This window comes from Nyctereutes procyonoides, unplaced genomic scaffold, assembly GCF_905146905.1.
Source record: "Nyctereutes procyonoides isolate TBG_1078 unplaced genomic scaffold, NYPRO_anot_genome, whole genome shotgun sequence".
Taxonomy (NCBI): Eukaryota; Metazoa; Chordata; class Mammalia; order Carnivora; family Canidae; genus Nyctereutes; species Nyctereutes procyonoides.
In genome coordinates this window covers 12,149,204-12,167,944 of record NW_026575137.1, presented here as the reverse complement: position 1 = coordinate 12,167,944, position 18,741 = coordinate 12,149,204, and the positions used below count along the sequence as shown (strand labels likewise).

The window sequence follows — 18,741 nt, the reverse complement described above, 5'->3', positions numbered from 1 at the left end:
AAACTTATGCATGAAAGTTTTTAGCAGCATCATTCATAATAGCAAAAGATAAGGAAAAAAAAACAAATATCCATCAACCGATGAGTGATTGATAGATAGATAGATAGATAGATAGATAGATAGATAGATGATAGATAAAATGCGGTACATTCGTAAAATGGAATATTATTCAACAATAAAAATGAATTAAGTATTGATTCATGCTACAACATGGATAAACCTGGAAAACATTATACTACATGGGAAAAGCCAATCACAAAAGGCCACATGGCATATTATTCTGTTCATGTGAAATATTCAGAATTGGAAAGCCCACAAAGATAGGAAGAAAATTAGTGGTTGCCTTAGACTTAGGAGGGAGAATGGGAGGCATGCGAAGTAATTGCTAGTGGGTATATTTCTTTTTAGGGTGATGAACACGTTCTACAATTAGATCATAGTAATTGCGACACAGTTCTGTGAATATACTAAAAATCACTGAATTGTAGATTTGAAATGGGTGAATATTATGGTAAGTTAATTGTATCTGAAAAAAAGATGTTTTTGTTTTCATTTTTATTTTTAACTGACCATCTAATCCTATACTGGGTCTTTCTTTTGGCATCAGAGAAGGTCAAAACTTCCTATAAACTTTTTTCGAGAATGTCAACTAGTTCCTGCCATAGAAAAGAGCCCGTGAATACTTGACCAGTCTATGGGACAACAGTACATGACTGGCCCACGACGGGCAGCTCGCTGGCGGACCAGTTATATATCCCTGGTCTGCTCGTTTATACCGTCTGACGAACTAGGTGCCGTCTGGCTGAACTAGGGTGCTGATATGTAGAGGTAGAAATTCACCCTGGATAATTCCTTGCGTTTGAGGTCTCCAGTTCTGTAAAAAACAATGAAATCTTCCCCATGTGTAAAGATCTGTTCCCTATTTAATCAGTTCTAAAAATTTCTGTACATTGAGGCTGCTTGGAGGAAGTTATAGGTTTTCTCTCCTATGCACATTCATCGCAATGCTCTACAGAACGAAACTAGTGTTACGCCAGCTACAAGTTGCTAAGTGAGAGGGCTGATAAATATCATGGCCCAGTCGTTGCAGATCTTCATTTAAAAAATGACCCCACATAATAAGCTTTCTTTCGGAAAGAATCAGAAGAAAGAAAGGGAGGAGAGAAGAAGGGAGAAAAACGAATCTGAGGGTAGAGCACTCAGCAAGCCGATGGGATGAGAAGGGATTTTATCTTATCACCTAAATCATAATGTGAATCCCACATACTGTAATCCTCTATGTCCCGTGACACTAGTTTTATGACTTACACAGCAAATTGATTTGAAAAAGCGAAAAATACCTTCTGGGGGAGTCCCAATGCTGCTGCCAAGACCCAAGATAGCCATCCTGTGAATCCTTGGCTCCAGCATCACAGCAGATTCTTCTCCCCTTTCCCAGTGGGGTATTTTGACTGGCTCCAAGTGGACGTTCTCCAGCCCGTCTTCCCGCAGGTTCTGGTACATGATTTGGATGGCTTTCTCCAGGCTCCTGGAGCCACTTGGTCTGGGTCCAACAGTATCAACAAGAAGCGCCAGTCGCTCATAGGACCTGTTCTGGGCTTTGCCGTAAACAGCAAGGTCGATGATTGCTTTAGCCACATCTCCGTAGCTGGCTATTTCTTCCTTTATTTCTTGAAAAGTCCTCCGAGAGATGTCATTCTTATATATCGGCTTCCCAGAGCTCAGGGATAGAAGGTGAACCACACCGACAAACGTGAAAAGAAGGAACTCCATGGATTTCTTCCAGTTGGTTTTCTTCCTAAAATAGTCTACACAAGCAAGAAACATGTTTTAGGGGTTAAGAACCTCATGCTATCTGCCCATACCCCAGGGACTGCTTCTCAAACGGGAGGCCCCTTCCCTTCCCAACCACTGCCCAACTTCCACCATCAAATTCAGGCACCATAAGTCCCAGGAATGAAGAAGGAAAGAGGCCGTGATGGCTTCACAGGCAATATTTATTAAAACCACCCAATCACAGGATACCTACGGATCCAGTTTAAAATATGTTAAAGGGTTAAAATAAGACAACTAGGAAAGAGACAAAGAAATGGTGTTAGCAGTGTGGTGGCAGTGACCGCCCAAAACCAGACTCTGCTGCCCCTGCCTCCAAACAGAATATGATCCACGTGGGTTTTAGAGTTGCCTATACCTGACAGGCTCCTTCCTCTCGGCCTGTTGAACTTGTGCATTGAGGCCTCTGCAGATACCGTCTTTCTTGGTGCTCGCCCTAATCCCACCTGCCACATATTTAATCCTCACAACAACCCAATGAGATAGTTTCTTAATATTACTTTCAAGTTTTTTTAAGATCTATTTATTTCTGAGAGACACACAGAGAGAGAGAGACAGAGACCTAGGCCAAGGGAGAAGCAGGCTCCATGCAGGGAGCCCGACATGGGACTCGATCCCAGGACCCCGTGTTCACACCCTGAGCCAAAGGCTCAACAACTGAGCCACCCAGGCATCCCTTACTTTCATTTTATAAATGAGGATCCTGGAGTAGCAAGAGATTACATGACTTGCCATAGACAGTTATTTCAATTTAAATTGATTTAAATGAAATAAAATGTTTAGCTTTTCAGTCATACTAGCCACATTTTAGCCACATTTCAAATGCTCACTAGCCACATGTGGCTAGTGGCTACCATTTCAGGCAACACAGACATAACACTTCCATCATCATAAAAAGTTCTATTGGATGGAATTAATTCAGACATCTTTACATACAATTGACTAGATAATCGTACATTTGTCAAATTTGATGATTGATAAATGGTGCCTCTCTTTGTATGTCTCTTTTATTCCATTGTTCTAATTCACACTGCTCAGTACTTTGCAAAAGAATCAGTCTGCAACAAATCTGAAATCTTAAAAACTGGCCTTTCCCCAAAGAAAATTTGAGAATCACAGTCATAAACTACTATATTAAAGGGATAAATTCCAAAGTCAGCGAGTATACAAGCCCTTTCAAAATATGGCTCCAGCAACAATTACAATCACAATCCCCACATCCCCTCTAGACCACACAAATAATTTCATTCTTTTTTTTAAGGTGTTTGTCGTTGTTGTTGGTGGTTTTTTTGTTTGTTTGTTTGTTTTTTGTTTTGAGAGAGAGAGAGAGCAAGCGAGGACATGAGCTAGGGGAGAAGCAGAAAAGGAACCTTAAGCAGGCTCCACGCTCAGTGCAGAGCCCAACACCAGGCTTGATCTCAGCTCCCCGAGACCATGACCTGAGCTGAAACCAAGAGTCGGATGCTTAACCCACTGAGCCACCCAGGCGCCCCACAAAAGTTTTCATTCTTTTTCTCATTCTTTCTTCCTCTCTCTCTCAAACACATACACACCCATCCCTTAGGGAACCTTCTAGATACCAAGGCTGGCCCAAATTGAGATGTTTTCTAAGTGTAAAATACACAACCGATTTAATCTTTAAAATCAAATACTTCATACGTAAGTATGAAAAAAACAAATGTTTCAGATGTATTAGAGAAAATATATTATCATTCACCTATTTTATATTTTAATGTGAAATTTGAAATTTTTGACTTACATATTTATATTTATATTGGACAGTAATGCTTTAGCTGCGTTGAATTTAACACTGTTCTTCCAATACCCAGGCCCTTTCTTAACTCTGATCTCTACATATTTTCCTTCTCTTTTCCTGCAAGACCCTTCTCCTCACCCTACTCCTCCTCTTCTGACAAGTGTCTCCACTCATTATTTAATGAAAATGCTCTAAAAACCATCTCTTCTATGGAACCTCACTAAACACCACTCCAGAGTTATGTGCACCATGTTCCATGCTTCTATAATAATTAATAATATTATAAACGAATATACTTGTTTATGAATTTGTCTCTCCTACTATTGAAGTTAAGTAGGTTAAATTATTCATCATTGTACCTTCAATCATTACACCCATGTGTAAAGACTTTTCAGTACATTTTTACTTAAGGTATGAATGATCCCTTAATGTCTCTAGGTCTTAAAGTACTTGTCTTGCCTCCTTTACAAAGAACCTAAAGGAATAAGAACTTCCTATCATATTTTAAATATTTGGGGCACCTGGGTGGTTCCATGGTTGAGTGTCTGCCTTTGGCTCAGGGCGTGACCCTGGGGTCCCAGGATCGAGTCCCACGTCAGGCTCCCTGCATGGAGCCTGCTTCTCCCTCTGCCTGTGTCTCTGCCTCTCTCTGTGTGTCTCTCTCATGAATAAATAAAATACTTTAAAAATATTTTTTTAATTATGAAAACTATACATTGCTGTTGCTCTCCTTTTTCTTATAACTATTTATATGCAAGGTTCTTGGTTTCTATAGTCACCATTCCTGATGTTTGTTTTTAAAAGCTGTATTTTCTTAAACCATTAAAATATTTCACCAGATTGCAATTTATCCTTCAAAGTATGTTCTTTCAATGTGTTGTTGGTGCAAAAAAAAAAGAAAAGGAAAAAAAGGTTAATAACACATCTATCAATTAACACTAACACTAACCATGAGTATCTACTTCATTAAAAATTAAAAATTCTCTAAGTAACCCTTAAACATTAACTATTTCATAATACATTTCTAGTGATGGCTTAGAATCATACAATGGCAAAATTGTGGAGATTCAGGAGAGCTCAGGAATCCCTAGTCCAGACCCTTGTTTTGCAGAAGCAGAGCCGGTGCCATGAATTCCAGGTGGCAAATATAACCAGCAAGTACAATCAAATAGGTAACTGGACCAACTAGTACAGCCTTCCCGGAGGATTACATATTGTTTCCTTATAGAAAACTGTACGCATTTACATATAATAGAAATTCAGTGAAGGACACCCAAAGGCAGTCTGAGGAGCAAGTAACTATAATAAAACATATGTACTCAAACAGTCTCATCCACAGAGTAGTACCAGAACACAGACAAGAACAAAATCTCATGAAAAGCGATAGAGAAGACCTGATATCTCAGGACAGACTCAAGTAATGGTTCCACAGGCAGAGAAGGAGGGACCACCAGGCCATCATCCCCAGGTCACGTTCTGGTTAGAAGATATGTTCAGAAAATAAGTGCCTGCATCTATCATTTGTACATCTTTCTGCACATATGTCAACTGAGTTAACAGAAAACATGCCATTTAGATAATAATTCTTAATGCCTGCTAATATGGTCAGTTAAATTAATTTCAACACTAAAAATGATGTAATTGCTTCTTTAAGACAGAAACCGGTGCCTGTGAGTGTTCCTCTTAATGACTATGCTTTATCTTCAAATCCCACAAATGCAACAAAAAAAAAAAAAAAGCTTATTTTTAAAAGTAGTTTAATGTAAAAGATGATGATTTGTTGCCTTTCAATGGACAAGTTTTGCCCTGAATATAACGTTGATACTTTAGAAAGTTTATTAAGATCAAAGACACAAACCAATGAACTACATGAGAAATCCCCTCAAACGCTTGACGTAAGTAAACCTAAATCAAAGTTGATTCTAAACCTGGTTTTCCCTAGAACATAATCTGAAAATTACCGATGTAATTCTTGGCTAAAATGCATAATTATACATTTCTTCAATAGAACACTACAAGAATCTTCTATTTTTATTGTTTTTAGGAAGGCCTATTAGCCCAACTAAGATAGGTTTTTGTTAACAAATAGTAGAAAATAATTGTTGCTAACAGTACAGGGTGGGGGAGGTTATAAAAACCGAAGAAGGTATTGCTATACCACATTCCACTTAAGAAAAACGCTGTAAATATGTATGTAATTTATGATATGTAACTTAAAAGATTTATTTATTTATTTAAAATTTATTTATAAACAAATAGAAGGAGCACGAGTTGGGGGGGGGTGAGCACCAGGGGGAGACGGAGAAGCAGGCTCTCCCCTGAGCAGAGAGCCCGATGCAGGGCTCTATCCCAGGACGCCGGGATCATGACCCAAGCTGAAGGAAGATGCTTTACGGACTGAGCCACCCAGGCTCCCCTAAAATATGTAACCTTTTTAAAGACGGAGACTGCAATCCAATATATAATTTACATATTCCTAGCAGGAAAAAGAGATCTATAATAAAAATTAAAATAGTGAAATATAGAGACAGAAGAAAGCCAAATAAAGGACAATATAGTCCAGAAGTTTTCTCCTAATTCACACATTTAGGGTCACCATACACCAAAGAATTCATCCTGGGCCTGGAGGCAATTCACATGAGAATAATGATCAAAGGCACCAGTTTGTTTTCATGAAGGCATCAAAAAAAAAACCCACCAGCCCTCCTCAGGGTGAAGACACAGGCCAAAAGTAGGCATGGTGGTGTATGAAATCAAGAAGGGTTCTGACAACACAAATGTAGGTTTACTCGCCCGACCTTTTCACGTCAGAACTAGGAGACAGTCCTGGTAGCTGAGGGCTAATTTTGGGAAAATCAAAATGTCCAAGTTTTCACGAGTAGTAGCCGTGTAACCAGTTCGCCCAAGAGGGAAACAGATTTGATAAAGTCATGAATGATGCAGTCGCCAGACGTCGTGTCAGGACACCACCACGCGCTGGCCCACGGCCCAAGCAAGGGTCCCTGAGGGGTCACAGGAGGCTCTGCTGGTCTGGAAGGTGTTGGTGCGCCCCAGCTCAGGAATACTAACACCCCTTCCCTGTCATTTCAGGGACGGGACGTTAAGCAGGCTATAGTAGTTGTTGTTATTATTGTTATTATTGTTATATTATTATTCTGCAAAGGGAGAAAATAGCTCTGTAGTGAGCAACAAAGTCAAGCCAGCACTACTCATATTAGACCATCTCGTCTTTATTAACCGTAAACAGGCATCTGTTTGGGGTCAACAGTTATCTGTTTGGGGTCATAACCTCATCTCCCCGTCCATTCAGCCAAGGCTTACTGACCACCTAGAGGCACAGAGAGCACATCCGTGGCCTAGAGAGCCTGGGGCATGGGGGTCGCAGGTGGCACCTGCCGGTACCTGGGGCAGCCACGGGCTCCGGGAGTGCAGAGGCGAGGGGACCAGGGGCCAAGCTGCAGCCGAGGCCCAAGGACCCGTGAAGAGCCTGGGAGGGGCAGCGGGGGACCGGGGAGACGGGCTGCCTGGGGAGCCTACTGGTGAAGCTGCGGTTGCAAGAGCAGCATGCCAGCCACACGGCGCTCCCCGCGTCCCGGGCTCCAGGAGAGGCAGGGCAGCGGGGGCAGAGGGGGCAGCAGGGGCAGCCAGTTCCTCCAGGTGCAGCACCTGAGGCTCCCCCAGAATCCACCCTGACCGAAAGGCGACCCACGCTCACCAAAGATGCACTGGGCAAGCAATTCATTTACAGAAACACCCAAGATCTTCCTCCGTTTAAAATCCCTAAGTACTAGCTGACAAAAAAAAAAAAAAAAAAAAAAAAAAAAAAAAAAAAAAACAACAACAAAAAAAAAAACATTTTTTTAAATCCAAAAAAGAAAAAATCTAGTGCGCTCTTCAACAATCACAGAACATTCGAAACGTCTCCGCTTCAACTGTGCCTTTTCCAAAAATACCCTTTATTTTCTTATACAAAGGTCGGAGTCATTGTTCCTTTATCTGAATTGAAACTATAAAAATATTAACTATTATACCCTTCAGAATCTTAAGCAACTATTTTTAAGCCCATGCGGTCTCATGCCTTTGAGTCCAGAAAGCTCTATATTCAAAGGAAATTGGGAGCACTATTTGAAAAAGACTCGCCTTTCACATACTGTCTTCATGATCCGTGGTCACAGGTGATCTCTTTCATAAAAAGAGATAAAACTCCTCATCATGTCACTTTCATTCTGTTCTACTTAAATCTGGGAGCAAACTAAAGCAAAGCCAACTTTTCTCCGACCGTGAATTATTTTCTCTCTGATAATAGGTTTGAACTTTGAGGAAACCAAACAAGATCCTTGGCTGCTATTTCTGAACAGTGTCCCTGGAATATCACTGTTCAGCCCGGCTCGGGCTCTGGGCACAGCCGGGCCAACAGACGGGGTGGAAAGGGCCACGGCGCAGAGGGTGCCCGGCGGCAGGGTGAGGTCGGGCACGAGGCCTCCACCGACGGTTGATGGGGCCACGCTTCCCCGGCCCGGACGCGCTGCGCACAGGGGGGCCTCCTAGGCCCCAAGCCTCCCGCTGCTCGATGGGGTCCCGGGCACGACCTTGGCCCTTGGGCTCCGCTGTGGAGCGGGAGGCAGCAGCAAGAGCAGACGCGCTCAATCCCAGCCGTGGAAGCTCACTGGCCCTGCCAACAAGCCACCTTTGTCGCGGTCGCCGGGCACCTCTTGGGGACCCTGGGCCTTTACTGCACCCAGAGGTCCAACAGCGCTGGCCTCCCGGTGCTCAGACCTTACGTCGGGTCGCCCGTTCAGCCGCTGGAGGAAGCTCGGTGGGAACCAGGCCACGGGAAGGCCCGTGTGGCATCAGGAGGAGAGGACACACAAGCACGACTCCGCTGCCACCCCGAGCGGCCCCACCACTGGCCTGGTGCCCGGCTAGGCCCCCTGCTTCCCTGCCGACCAAACCTCCCATCTTTGTTTGAAATGCACAGCGTCCGGCCCCTTTTGTCTCAGCCGGTGGCTCTCGGTGTGGACGTGCTACGCCAGGACTCGGCTGGAGTGTGTGCTGGGACGCAGGGGTCCCTCGGGTGACCACCTGGCAGGGCCCAGGGACAGGGCACCCTGCCACGCAGGGCCCGACCCTGTACACTAGGAACTCTCGGACGTTCCCCACAGGTCTGTTAAATGTCAAAAACCCATCATACGAACCTTAAACCTCACTTGATTGCACACACACAAGGTTTTTGTACGGCCTTTGTTGCAAGTTGATGTTTTCGAGGAGCAACTACCATGGACGTATGTCAAGGGAGGACTGTGGTGTGTTTTGTTCAGGACTCTACTGCCGGCTGCTCCCCACTTGGGCAAAACACGGCTTCCGGCCTGGAAACCCCAGTCCCACAGCCCGGGGCCGGCCGCACGGGCTGCTGTCCCACTGACTGGGCCGGCGTCCGGCCACTTCATTACGTGATTTAGGGTAAATCACGCCTGCACATGTGCATTCTGGAGTACTTTATTATTAGCTACGTCCCTTTAATTCCTCCCTTCCACTACAGTTAGGGTAGCTGACGCTGAGCAAACTAAGCTCCATTTGTTTCAGCCAGGGAGCTTGATTTTCTGTTCGCCGCAGCAATGAGTACGCTTCCAACCGCTCCGCTACTTTAGGGGCTTCTGGAGGATCCATATTAAATATATTTTGATACACTAATATACGGTCAGCAAGGTCCAGGACCTGGCCTATGGTCTAGATCCCCCCACGTGCACCCAGAATCTCAATATCCAACATCAAGCTCGGGGTCTTTCCTCCACACCTGCTCTTCCTTTGGCAGCTGCCCTGCGCGTCGGCGAGGAACCGCAGTGTGTTGCCGGGTTCCTGCCTCTCTCGGGGGGGGGGGGGGGGGAGGGACAGGTGAACAGTGGGCAAGGTCTGCCTGTAATTCCACCTCCGAGTTCTCCCTTGACCCAGTTCCCTCCTTTCCACCTTATCACTTCTCCAGCCTCATCATCCTTCATCTGAAACGCTTCCTCACACATGCCTCTGCCTCAAAGGCAGGTCCCTTTCCAACTCCTCTTCCTTATTGCCGACCAGAATCATCCCAAACCCCAATCGAGTGACTCCTTGGCCACACCATCCGTTTCCCCACTGTTCACGGCTCCGTGCTACGGGCATGGCGGTGTTCAAGAGCTTCCCCGCTGTTCCCCCACCCTGACATCAAGGCCTCAGCAGGCTGCGTACTGTCTGTGAAGTCACAGAGCGCTCCCTGGACCACTCGGACCGTGCTCATGCCATCCCTCTTTCACTCTTTCTCCATTTAAAAAAATTTTTTTTTATTTTTTTTTCTTTCTCCATTTGGAAAAGTCACAATCATGGTGCAAGGCCCATAGTCTCCACCTCCCAGGCAGGATGACTCGCTGCCTTTTCAACACAGCCTTGCACGCTGCGCGGTTGTGTCTGTCACCCTGCTGGTCTATATATCACTCAACGGCGATCATATTTTTCTTTTATAAAACTCACCAAGCATGCTCTCTGCAAGGAATAGGTTTCATTTATTTTGTATACTAAGCAAAGAGCAAATGATCTGTCAATAAATATTTATAGAATAAATGAATAAATTCATCAAACAAGTAGTTCTATTTCGTAACAAAAGCACACGGCTCTGGTTCATCACTTTCATGATTACTTTTCCTGCACCAGGCATGGAATGTGCAGCATATTCACAGGCTGCTTTCATAAAGGGAGTCAAGTGGCCTAGGATTTGGTCCTGGGCTGTCCCTCTCTAGACGCATGACATTGAACGGTTTATTGGAGATCTCTCTAAAATGAGGAGTGGCACTTCCGCTCTAACATTCTATTGTGGTTTTCTTAAATTTTCTTAGTTTTTTAGATTTTCTTAAATTTTTAACCTGAGTCACACTTTTCCTTGCACTCCATGTTAGCGCTTGAGTAAACCACCTTATACCAAACACTTGATTGGGTCACATATAAAAACCACTACTGAGTCTACCATTTTGTCCCCTCCTACTAGCCAACTGGAATTGAACTCATGAAGGTCGTGATGGATGCCCTTGTTCCCAAACCCAATGAAAACATTTCATCTCCCATCATCCATGACATCTCAAACATTTAACTCTACCAATAGCCTCTCCTTTTCCAAATACTCCTCCTTCCTGGATCTCTGCTCTCCTCCCCAACCTTCCCCTGTGGGGTCTCTTTTTCTCCATCTCTCCTCTAAAGCTTATTATTTCCCCCTCTCTCCTTGGCCCTCTTCTCCTGCACATTCCAACCGGGAAGGTCATGCACCCCAAGGCTTCCTTTACCACACATGGCAGGAGCTCAGCTATGGGTTAACAAGCTCTCTTAGTTCGGGTGCCCACGGGCACCTCTAAGTCAACATATCTAAACCCTTCTCACAGCTTTCCCCCAAGCCCGTTCCTCTTCCTGAATGCCTCCTCGTGATGCGTGGCATTTCTACCACTCATCCTCGGCTCCATTTGGGTCATTTCACCCTCTTCTAAACCCTTCGGCCACTTGATCGTTAAGTGCTATCAAAAGTAACTCCTTAAAAGCCCTCAAACCCACCTTTCTCCTCTAAATCTTCCTCAGCAGCTTGGTTTCTGCTCATTGTACCTTAACATGAACCCCCAGAGCAGTCTCCTAACTCATCTCCCTGTATCCAGCCACCTCTCCTCCCGTATATTCTCTTTGCAACCCTGGTTTATCTTTCTTCAAAATATTTATATTCATTTTTTTCCATCTTTACCTTTTTATTTGTTTAAAAGAAACATTATATGGTCTCATTCATTTGGGGAATATAAATAATAGTGAGAGGGAATAGAGGGGAAGGGAGAAGAAAAGGGTAGGAAATATCAGAAAGGGAGACAGAACATGGAAGACTCCTAATTCTGGGAAACGAACTGGGGGTGGTGGAGGGGGAGGAGGGCGGGGAGTGGGGGTGAATGGGTGACGGGCACTGAGGGGGGCACTTGACAGGATGAGCACTGGGTGTTATTCTGTATGTTGGCAAATTGAACACCAATAAAAATAAATTTATTATTTAAAAAAATTAAAAAACAAAAAAAATAAAAAATAAAAGAAACAATTATAAGTGTTTTATGGACTACAGCAACCCAGTGACGGAATTCTGTTGTCCACATTCTTCATATGCACATAACTACGAAATCTGATTTCATTTTTTTCTTTTTTAAAATTTTTAAATGCAAAACAGAATTTGCCAAATATTAAGAATAATAGTCAAATTACCACACTAAAAGGAAAACAGCTAAACATTGGTATCAGACTTCACTGTTCCGAAAGTCCAGTGAGTATTTTATTTTTTTTTTTATTCAAAATGTACATCTCAAAAAAAAATGTACATCTCCCTCACTAAAATGAGGACTCAGGGTGGGCAGGAGCTGTGTAGAATCTATCTTTGATCCTTTAGCATCTAGCATGCAACTGGCATTTAGTAGCTGCTCAATAAACATGGGCAGTAGATGTAGGAGGTGACTCCTGACGCAGAAAACGCTAAGGGCTAGCAGGCACTCGGATCGGACTGAAGAGGAGGAGTGAACAGATATTCCAGGCTGAAGAGCGGCTCTTCTCTCTTTGTAACTCAAAGAAAATTGCTTGGTGTCATGTACTGTCTTGAGCTGCACCTTTCTGAATAAGCAGGTAATTCCCAGGTAGAAGACCACGTCTCCTTGTAAGCATTTGCGTCCTCCTTGGCACCTAATTTACTGCTTTTTAGAGCAAACATTCAGACTATATTTGTGCATATTCGTTTTCTAGTATCTATTTTTCGCACGGTGGGGGACAGGAGGACAAGATAGAAAAGGAGGAAGACACCAGAGAAGAACCTTTGCTCCCACTGCACCTTCAATTCTACTTACGGGGGGGGGGGGGGGGGGGAAGAGTCCATTCAGTTTGACAACTTTTGGAAGTCCCTAGTAAAAACTGATGAAATGTGAATGAAGGCTATAGATTGTCCCAACAGCGATTTCCTGGTTTTGAAATACTATAGTCACAGATGTGACCGTTGTGGGAAAGCTGGGGAAGGACACCACAGGATCACCCTGTATTTATTTTGTGACATTCTGTAAGTCTATGTCATTATCTCAAAATAAGAAATTTGGGGCAGGCGGGGAGACCTACCTACCTGATTCCTTTTTAAAAAATCATTACAAAAACAAACAAACAAACAAACAAATAAATAATCATTACACTTATTTGTACTTCTGGATAAAAACCGTACAAGAGTGAACCAGAACTAGTGCAACCCCAAGCCAGGGAGAGGAGTGGCCCAGGCCCACCTCTCCTACCATCTTGGACTAGGATTCACCTGCCGTTATTTTTCCAAGAGCCACGGGAAAGGGGCTTCATTTCCCACATCTCTGCCATTGACCGTGTCATCCCGAATAAGGTATAGGCATCACAGAGAAAAGGGAGGAGGGCAGAAGGAGGAGAGACCACTCCTAACAGCGAGGCAAAGAGGCCAGCACATGATATTCCCCCTTTTCCCCACTGGTTCTGCAAGTCAGTTCAGCGACAGCAGGTGAGCGAGGCGGTGAGAGCAGGACACGGGGTACACCGACGGGCAGTCCTCTTCCCAGAAGGAATCCTAGGAACTGTGGGGCTGACACCCTGCTGGGGGAGATCCACCAAGAGACCCCACTCCTCCCACTGGCCATATTGAATCGCCCATGGCCCGACTCTACAAATGTCAGTGACCCCCCCCCTCCCCTCATCCCGTCAGCAACGAGCCGGTCGGCTGGCTCACTTTGCGTCCCTGGCATTTTACAGCTTCCCAGTGAGCAGTTTTTGAGTGTGCCTTCTAAAAACATTAATTGGGCTCCTTCTATCCTTCTACTAATACTCTTTCTGGATTTCTTTATTCCTTTCAAGTTTCTTGAGTATGTAAAACAGTGTGGCTTACGTTCCTACTGTTCTTCCTAGTTTTTGGGAGCCAAACGTACCTGGACTTTTGACCTACGTCATGTTGGGGCCGAGAGAAGTAAATATAAAGTTCCCTTACGTGCTGCTTAAGTGAAACAACATGATGAAAATTCCAACGGATGAAGTCAACCGTGAACTCTAGGACAAGCTTTGAATCCTTGGCTGGCAACATCTGTAGTGAAACTCAAAGAGGCTGTGCCCCTGCTCTTGCTCCGTCTGCTGGCTGAGGATGCCAGGCCGACCCGGGGGGGGGTGCCTTTGAGAACGGGGGTCTGTGGTCTGTGACCCGCCGCATGCTTGCATGCCTGCAGTCAGCAGCCAAACAAAGATCAATAGAAACACAGAAAGGTCATGAAGAGAGCGGCTCATACCCCTTGGAGCCAAATGCAAAGGGGTAACCCCGGACATTAGCAGTTCTGAGGCCCTCGATCCAGGAGAACCGAATAAAAGGCATGAAAAGGAAATGGGACTGTGGCCTCGTAAAGTTCTAGTTTTCTAGGACTTGAACCCCCAACCTAAGGGGAATAGGAAGTGTTTTTTTTTCTGCCAATGAAAGCAGCGAAGCATTTGTCTTCCATCTGGTGATATTAAAAAGCTAGTAAAAGGCACAGCAGCCTCTTGCAGAGGCAGGAGAGGGGACATGGGCTTCCTTGAGTCAAACAAAGTGCAGAAAACTTCCAGAGAGTCCGCTGCAGGAGACCATGAAGCCAGAGAGATGGAGACTCCATTACGGCCCCCCGGTGCTGACTGCGCTCCGGGGCTTTCATTGCTAAGCAGCGCACTCCCCGCATCCTCCCCTGAGCTGGCAAGTAGCAAGGAGCAAGGGACAGTCTGGGGGAGACTCAGTAATGGCCCTTCAGCGGCCCCCACCAGAGCCACCCCCCCACCTGTGGGCACAGAAGCACAGGATCCTGGGTGGATGGGCCGTGCCGCCGCCGTCCCTACGGCCCAGGGCACGGAGGCCCCGGCAAGTCCCCCACAGGTGGCTACGGGGATACCAGACGCTCGGCTTGCACTTGCCGCTTCGGGCCTGGCGCCTGAAAATGAGCTCTTGTCGGCGGTGTCGGGGGGGATGCACGCGCTGGCTGCCCCCGTCCCCATGGCCAGATGTCACCTCTTGAGGCAAAAGAAGAGGGTCCAGCCACACTCCTGGGAATGGAGCTAAAACAATTATCCTTAGCGCTTCACCAGTCGATGTGAATGGAAGCACGTGGCCGTCGCGCGGCCAGCAGCCCTGGCCCCGGCCCGAGGAGAGTCCCCCATAGCCGGTCCCTGGGGAGGGCAGAAGGCAAGGTGCTGCGGCCCATGCTCGGCGGCAGGAACCTAAAGTGTGACCTGAACGACACAAAGAAGGAGTTAGGAGGACACTTAGGGGGAGGAGCACGCGTGGGGAACCGAGGCCGGGGTGGGAGCCGCACCCTGAGCAGAAGTGAGGAGGCCGGGGAGCCCAGGCGCAGAGACCCCGGACGCTCCTGCTAAACCGACATTGAAAATCCAGAAAAGCAATTTTTGAAAAGAACCACAGCCGTCGGGGGACGAGGTGCATGATGTAAAGGATTGTGAAGACTGACTTGAGGAAGATTCCGGGGTCCCCGACGGAGACTGCAGAAGACACCGGGGGAAGAGAAGTGGCCTCCCCGGGGGGACAGAAAAGGCCGAGGGGGGCAGAGACAGCAAAGCGACCAGCGCTTGTCCTGACTTCTGTGGCTTAGTTCCCCACCTCCTGCTGGAAAGATGAGAGCCTGAGTCACCGTCCTGGGAAACGAGGGGAGGAAGGACGCCCTGGAACAATCACCCCGGAACTGCCTCGAGGTCCCCGGAATCCACCAAGCCTCGGCCTACCCCCTCCACGCAGCGCACTTCCCTGCCTCCCAAGAACGCAGCACACTGCACCCCTCGAGGCCAAGGGGAAGTCTGGGAAAGCAGGAGGCCCGACGGGGAGGCCGCGGAGCCTCACCCGCACGCGAGGGCACCACTGTTGTGACAGCTGCGCATGGAAACCCAGAAGTCCGGGGTCAGGCCGATCTGCAATGTGAGAAGGTGACTTGGGTTTGGGAAAAGCCAAGTCAGCCTCAGAAGGAAAGCGCCCGACAGCAAAACGGACAAAGGAAGCGCCGAGCAGGTGGGGGAGGCCAAGCGACCCGGCCTGTGGGGGGCGGGGGGTCCTGGGCGTGTCCCCGGGGGGCGGAGGGCACCTGCTGAGCCCCAGAAGGCCCGGAGCAGCTGCGCCCTGCGGCCCGGGGCTGCTGCACCGCTTGCAACTCACTCAGCGGGCTCGACTCATACCTGGGGGCTGAGGGCTGAGGCAGTGTGTGCCCCCCGGGGACCTCGGCCCACCTCTCCCTCCAGGCCCACCCCGCACCCTGCAGCCCTTCCCTCTGCCCCAGGCCCCCCTCCACACCCCACAGCCTAGCCCTCCATCCCAGGCCCACCCCTCACCCCACGGTCCACCTCTACATCCCAGGCCCGCCCCGCACCCTGCAGCCCAGCTTCTGCGTCCACCACTTGCCCAGCGAGTGGCCACCCATCCTAAGGACGTGTCACCTGCCCCATGCTCCGCAGGAGCAGCGCAGACCAGCGTCGGGGGAAAATCCCAGAGATCGGGGGGCAGGCCAGTGGGCACCAAGTGGCAGCCGTGGGGGCAGCACACCCGCCGGAAGCTCCCTCTGTAGCCTGGGCTGCCTGCTGTCACCAGTGCGCCCCGGGGCCGTGCTCCTCAGCGGCCACCGAGCCGCGTCACCAGCTCCTGGTGGAGGCCTGGAGGCCGTGAGTGCTCCCGGTCACCTGGGGAGGAGGGGCAGGGGGCAGGGGGCTGGGGGCTGGGGGCAGGGACCCGCCATTGGAGGAGCCCTGTCTGACCCTCCTGGTTTGGCGCGGCCCTTCCCGGGGCTGTGTTCTAGGTCCTTCCTCCCGGGACAGGACGCTCGGCACGGCCCTTGCCCGGCTTGGCCTCTGGCTCAGGCCCAGGGCGCCCTGGCCGCCCTCGGGGAGGCCTCGGGGTGCAGGACCCGTGGGGTCTGAGTGCTCCGGGAGCCCCGGGACCCACGGGAGAAGCCAGGGCCCCCACGCTGTCTCCGAGTAACGCTGCTTGAAATGTTAATCTCACCGCGTGTTTAGTGAAACGTACGAGGGTGATCACGACCGGGACACGTCCCGCTGTCAAGCGAGCCGCGGCCACACAGCGGGCCACACCGCCCGGCTGCACCGTCGGCGCCCACGTGCGAGCGACTGGACGGTGCGGTGGCCCTTGCCGTTCCCGGGGGGAAACGAATGTTGGGCCTTTTCCAGCTTCTTCTCCGTAAAGTAATGGGAAGCCCGGGTGAGGCCGCTTTCACCGTCAGAGTCCCACGGACACCCGTTATTCACACGCGGCGTCACAACTGCAGGTTGTTCAAGTTGCTCTGACCTTCGGTGGGGTCTTTCCTCGGAGATGGGAAGCAGGGGGAGCCAAGGTACCCCAGCCCGCCCGCGACTTTGGAAGCCGTTACGGTTTCGGCGCCATAGGACCCGGGCGACCGTTCCCAGGCCTGTGGCCAAAGTCGATAACGCACGACTCGACCCCTAGGAGTGTTGGCACGAAGCCCGAGGCGGAGCAGGGTGGCTCTGCTTTGCCGGTTACCCCGAAGCCCGTCACTTAGCCGAGTCCCATCAACCCAGAAAACCAGCCAAAAGCTGCCAACCGCACGGCCAAGTCCAGACTGCACGGACTCCGCTTCCCGCCCTGCTCTCCGGTCGCAGACGCATCGAGGTGCGCACTTCAGTGACAGCGCGTGCAGAAGCTCGGCTCGCTGACTCCCACACCCAGTGGGGTGGCAATTCGGGTGTGAGAAACAGTAGCCGCCAGCAACTAGAAGGGGGGGACGTGCGTGCGGTTCGACGGTACCGAGCGCTACCACCAAAGCGGAGGCCCTGTCCGTTGTGTCAGCGTGGCTGAGGTTCCACGCCGTATTTTAGGGCCACCAACACCGAGAAGTCGCTCCCCAGTCTCCCGACTGCCAGGGGTGGACATTTCCTAAAGTATGCAAGAAATGCGGCGGAGGTAGTAGAAACTCAAAACCCACAGAGGAAGCATTGATAACTTGGACTTCAATCACTTTTTAAGCATTTTTATATTAAAAACAAAAACAAAAAAAAAACCAGACTCATGCCCAGCACCTATGGAGAGAACAAATGGAAGCAGAGGGGGCGGGGTCCTGGGTGCTGTTTCCTTAGTCCCCTCGTCACCTTCCTTTGTGGCCTCTAAGATGTCTCCATAAAACACAGGCTCCCAGAGAATAAAGAGTAGAAGCCGCTGGATTTTATTAACAAAATGTCTGTATCTGTCCACAATAACCACTAACTTCTGTTGAGAGGCCATGTACGCGTGACACAATGGGATAGACACTTTCTGGTATTTTTTTCTCTTGTAATCCCATTAGGGGGGACTGTTTACATTCACACATGAGGAAATTAAGGCTCTTACAGCCGGAGCGCACCACAGCTGGGATCTGAACCCCGTTCTGACCCACCCACGACCATGCTCTGTTGGGTTTGGGTTCCAATGTCCCAGGGACATCATACACACATCGCCTTGGAGCCCCACATAAAAGATAAGAACTTGGACTTTCTGTGCACATAAACCACTTGCACAAAATAACTCAATTCGCACTTGACGGGATGAGCACTGGGTGTTATTCTCTATGTTGGCAAATTGAACACCAATAAAAAATAAATTCATAAAAAAAATAATTCTAAAACATGAAATACTTATTTCCGTAGAAAAATAAACTCCAGCTAAAAGTGACGTCTAATGAACATCCAGGGTATGCTTCCTATAAAGCCACGCCAGTGTGTGACGGTGTGATAACCGAGCTCCAGAGCAAAGAGCGTTGGCAAGGCCCTCGTCCCAGACACACACGCCCCTTCCCCGCCATCGGGGACGAGAGGCGCGTGGGGCTCTGCAGCGAACGGTCTGAAGGCCTAAGGCAGCCAGTGAACTTGGCAGCATTTAGACAAGGAGGGGAAACAACCGGTTAGGAGTGTCTTAAGGTCACGCGAACAGCAAAGAGCCGGAGCCTTGATTAGGCCCAAGGCTGGATGCTGTTCGTGGAGGTCCCAGGTCCAATATCCAAACTTTACCGAGTCCCAGGGACTTGGTATCATATGAGCTCCTTGCATCCTCACGACAACTCTGTGATAGAGGGAAGAGAGGCTTGGAGAAGATGAATGACAAGACC

General features: G+C 48.4%; 1 protein-coding gene across 3 annotated transcripts in view; it reads right to left on the bottom strand.

Annotated features, from left to right (window-relative positions):
• The window catches only part of CPQ (carboxypeptidase Q), a 409,933-nt gene that overhangs the window by 322,718 nt on the left and 68,474 nt on the right, over positions 1–18,741 (bottom strand). For all 3 annotated transcript variants that reach the window (XM_055303503.1, XM_055303502.1, XM_055303504.1), the window contains one exon: positions 1,341–1,808. In XM_055303503.1, coding sequence (XP_055159478.1) covers positions 1,341–1,773 — 433 coding nt within the window. In that variant the 5' untranslated portion in view covers positions 1,774–1,808. The remainder of the gene's footprint in view (positions 1–1,340; positions 1,809–18,741) is intronic.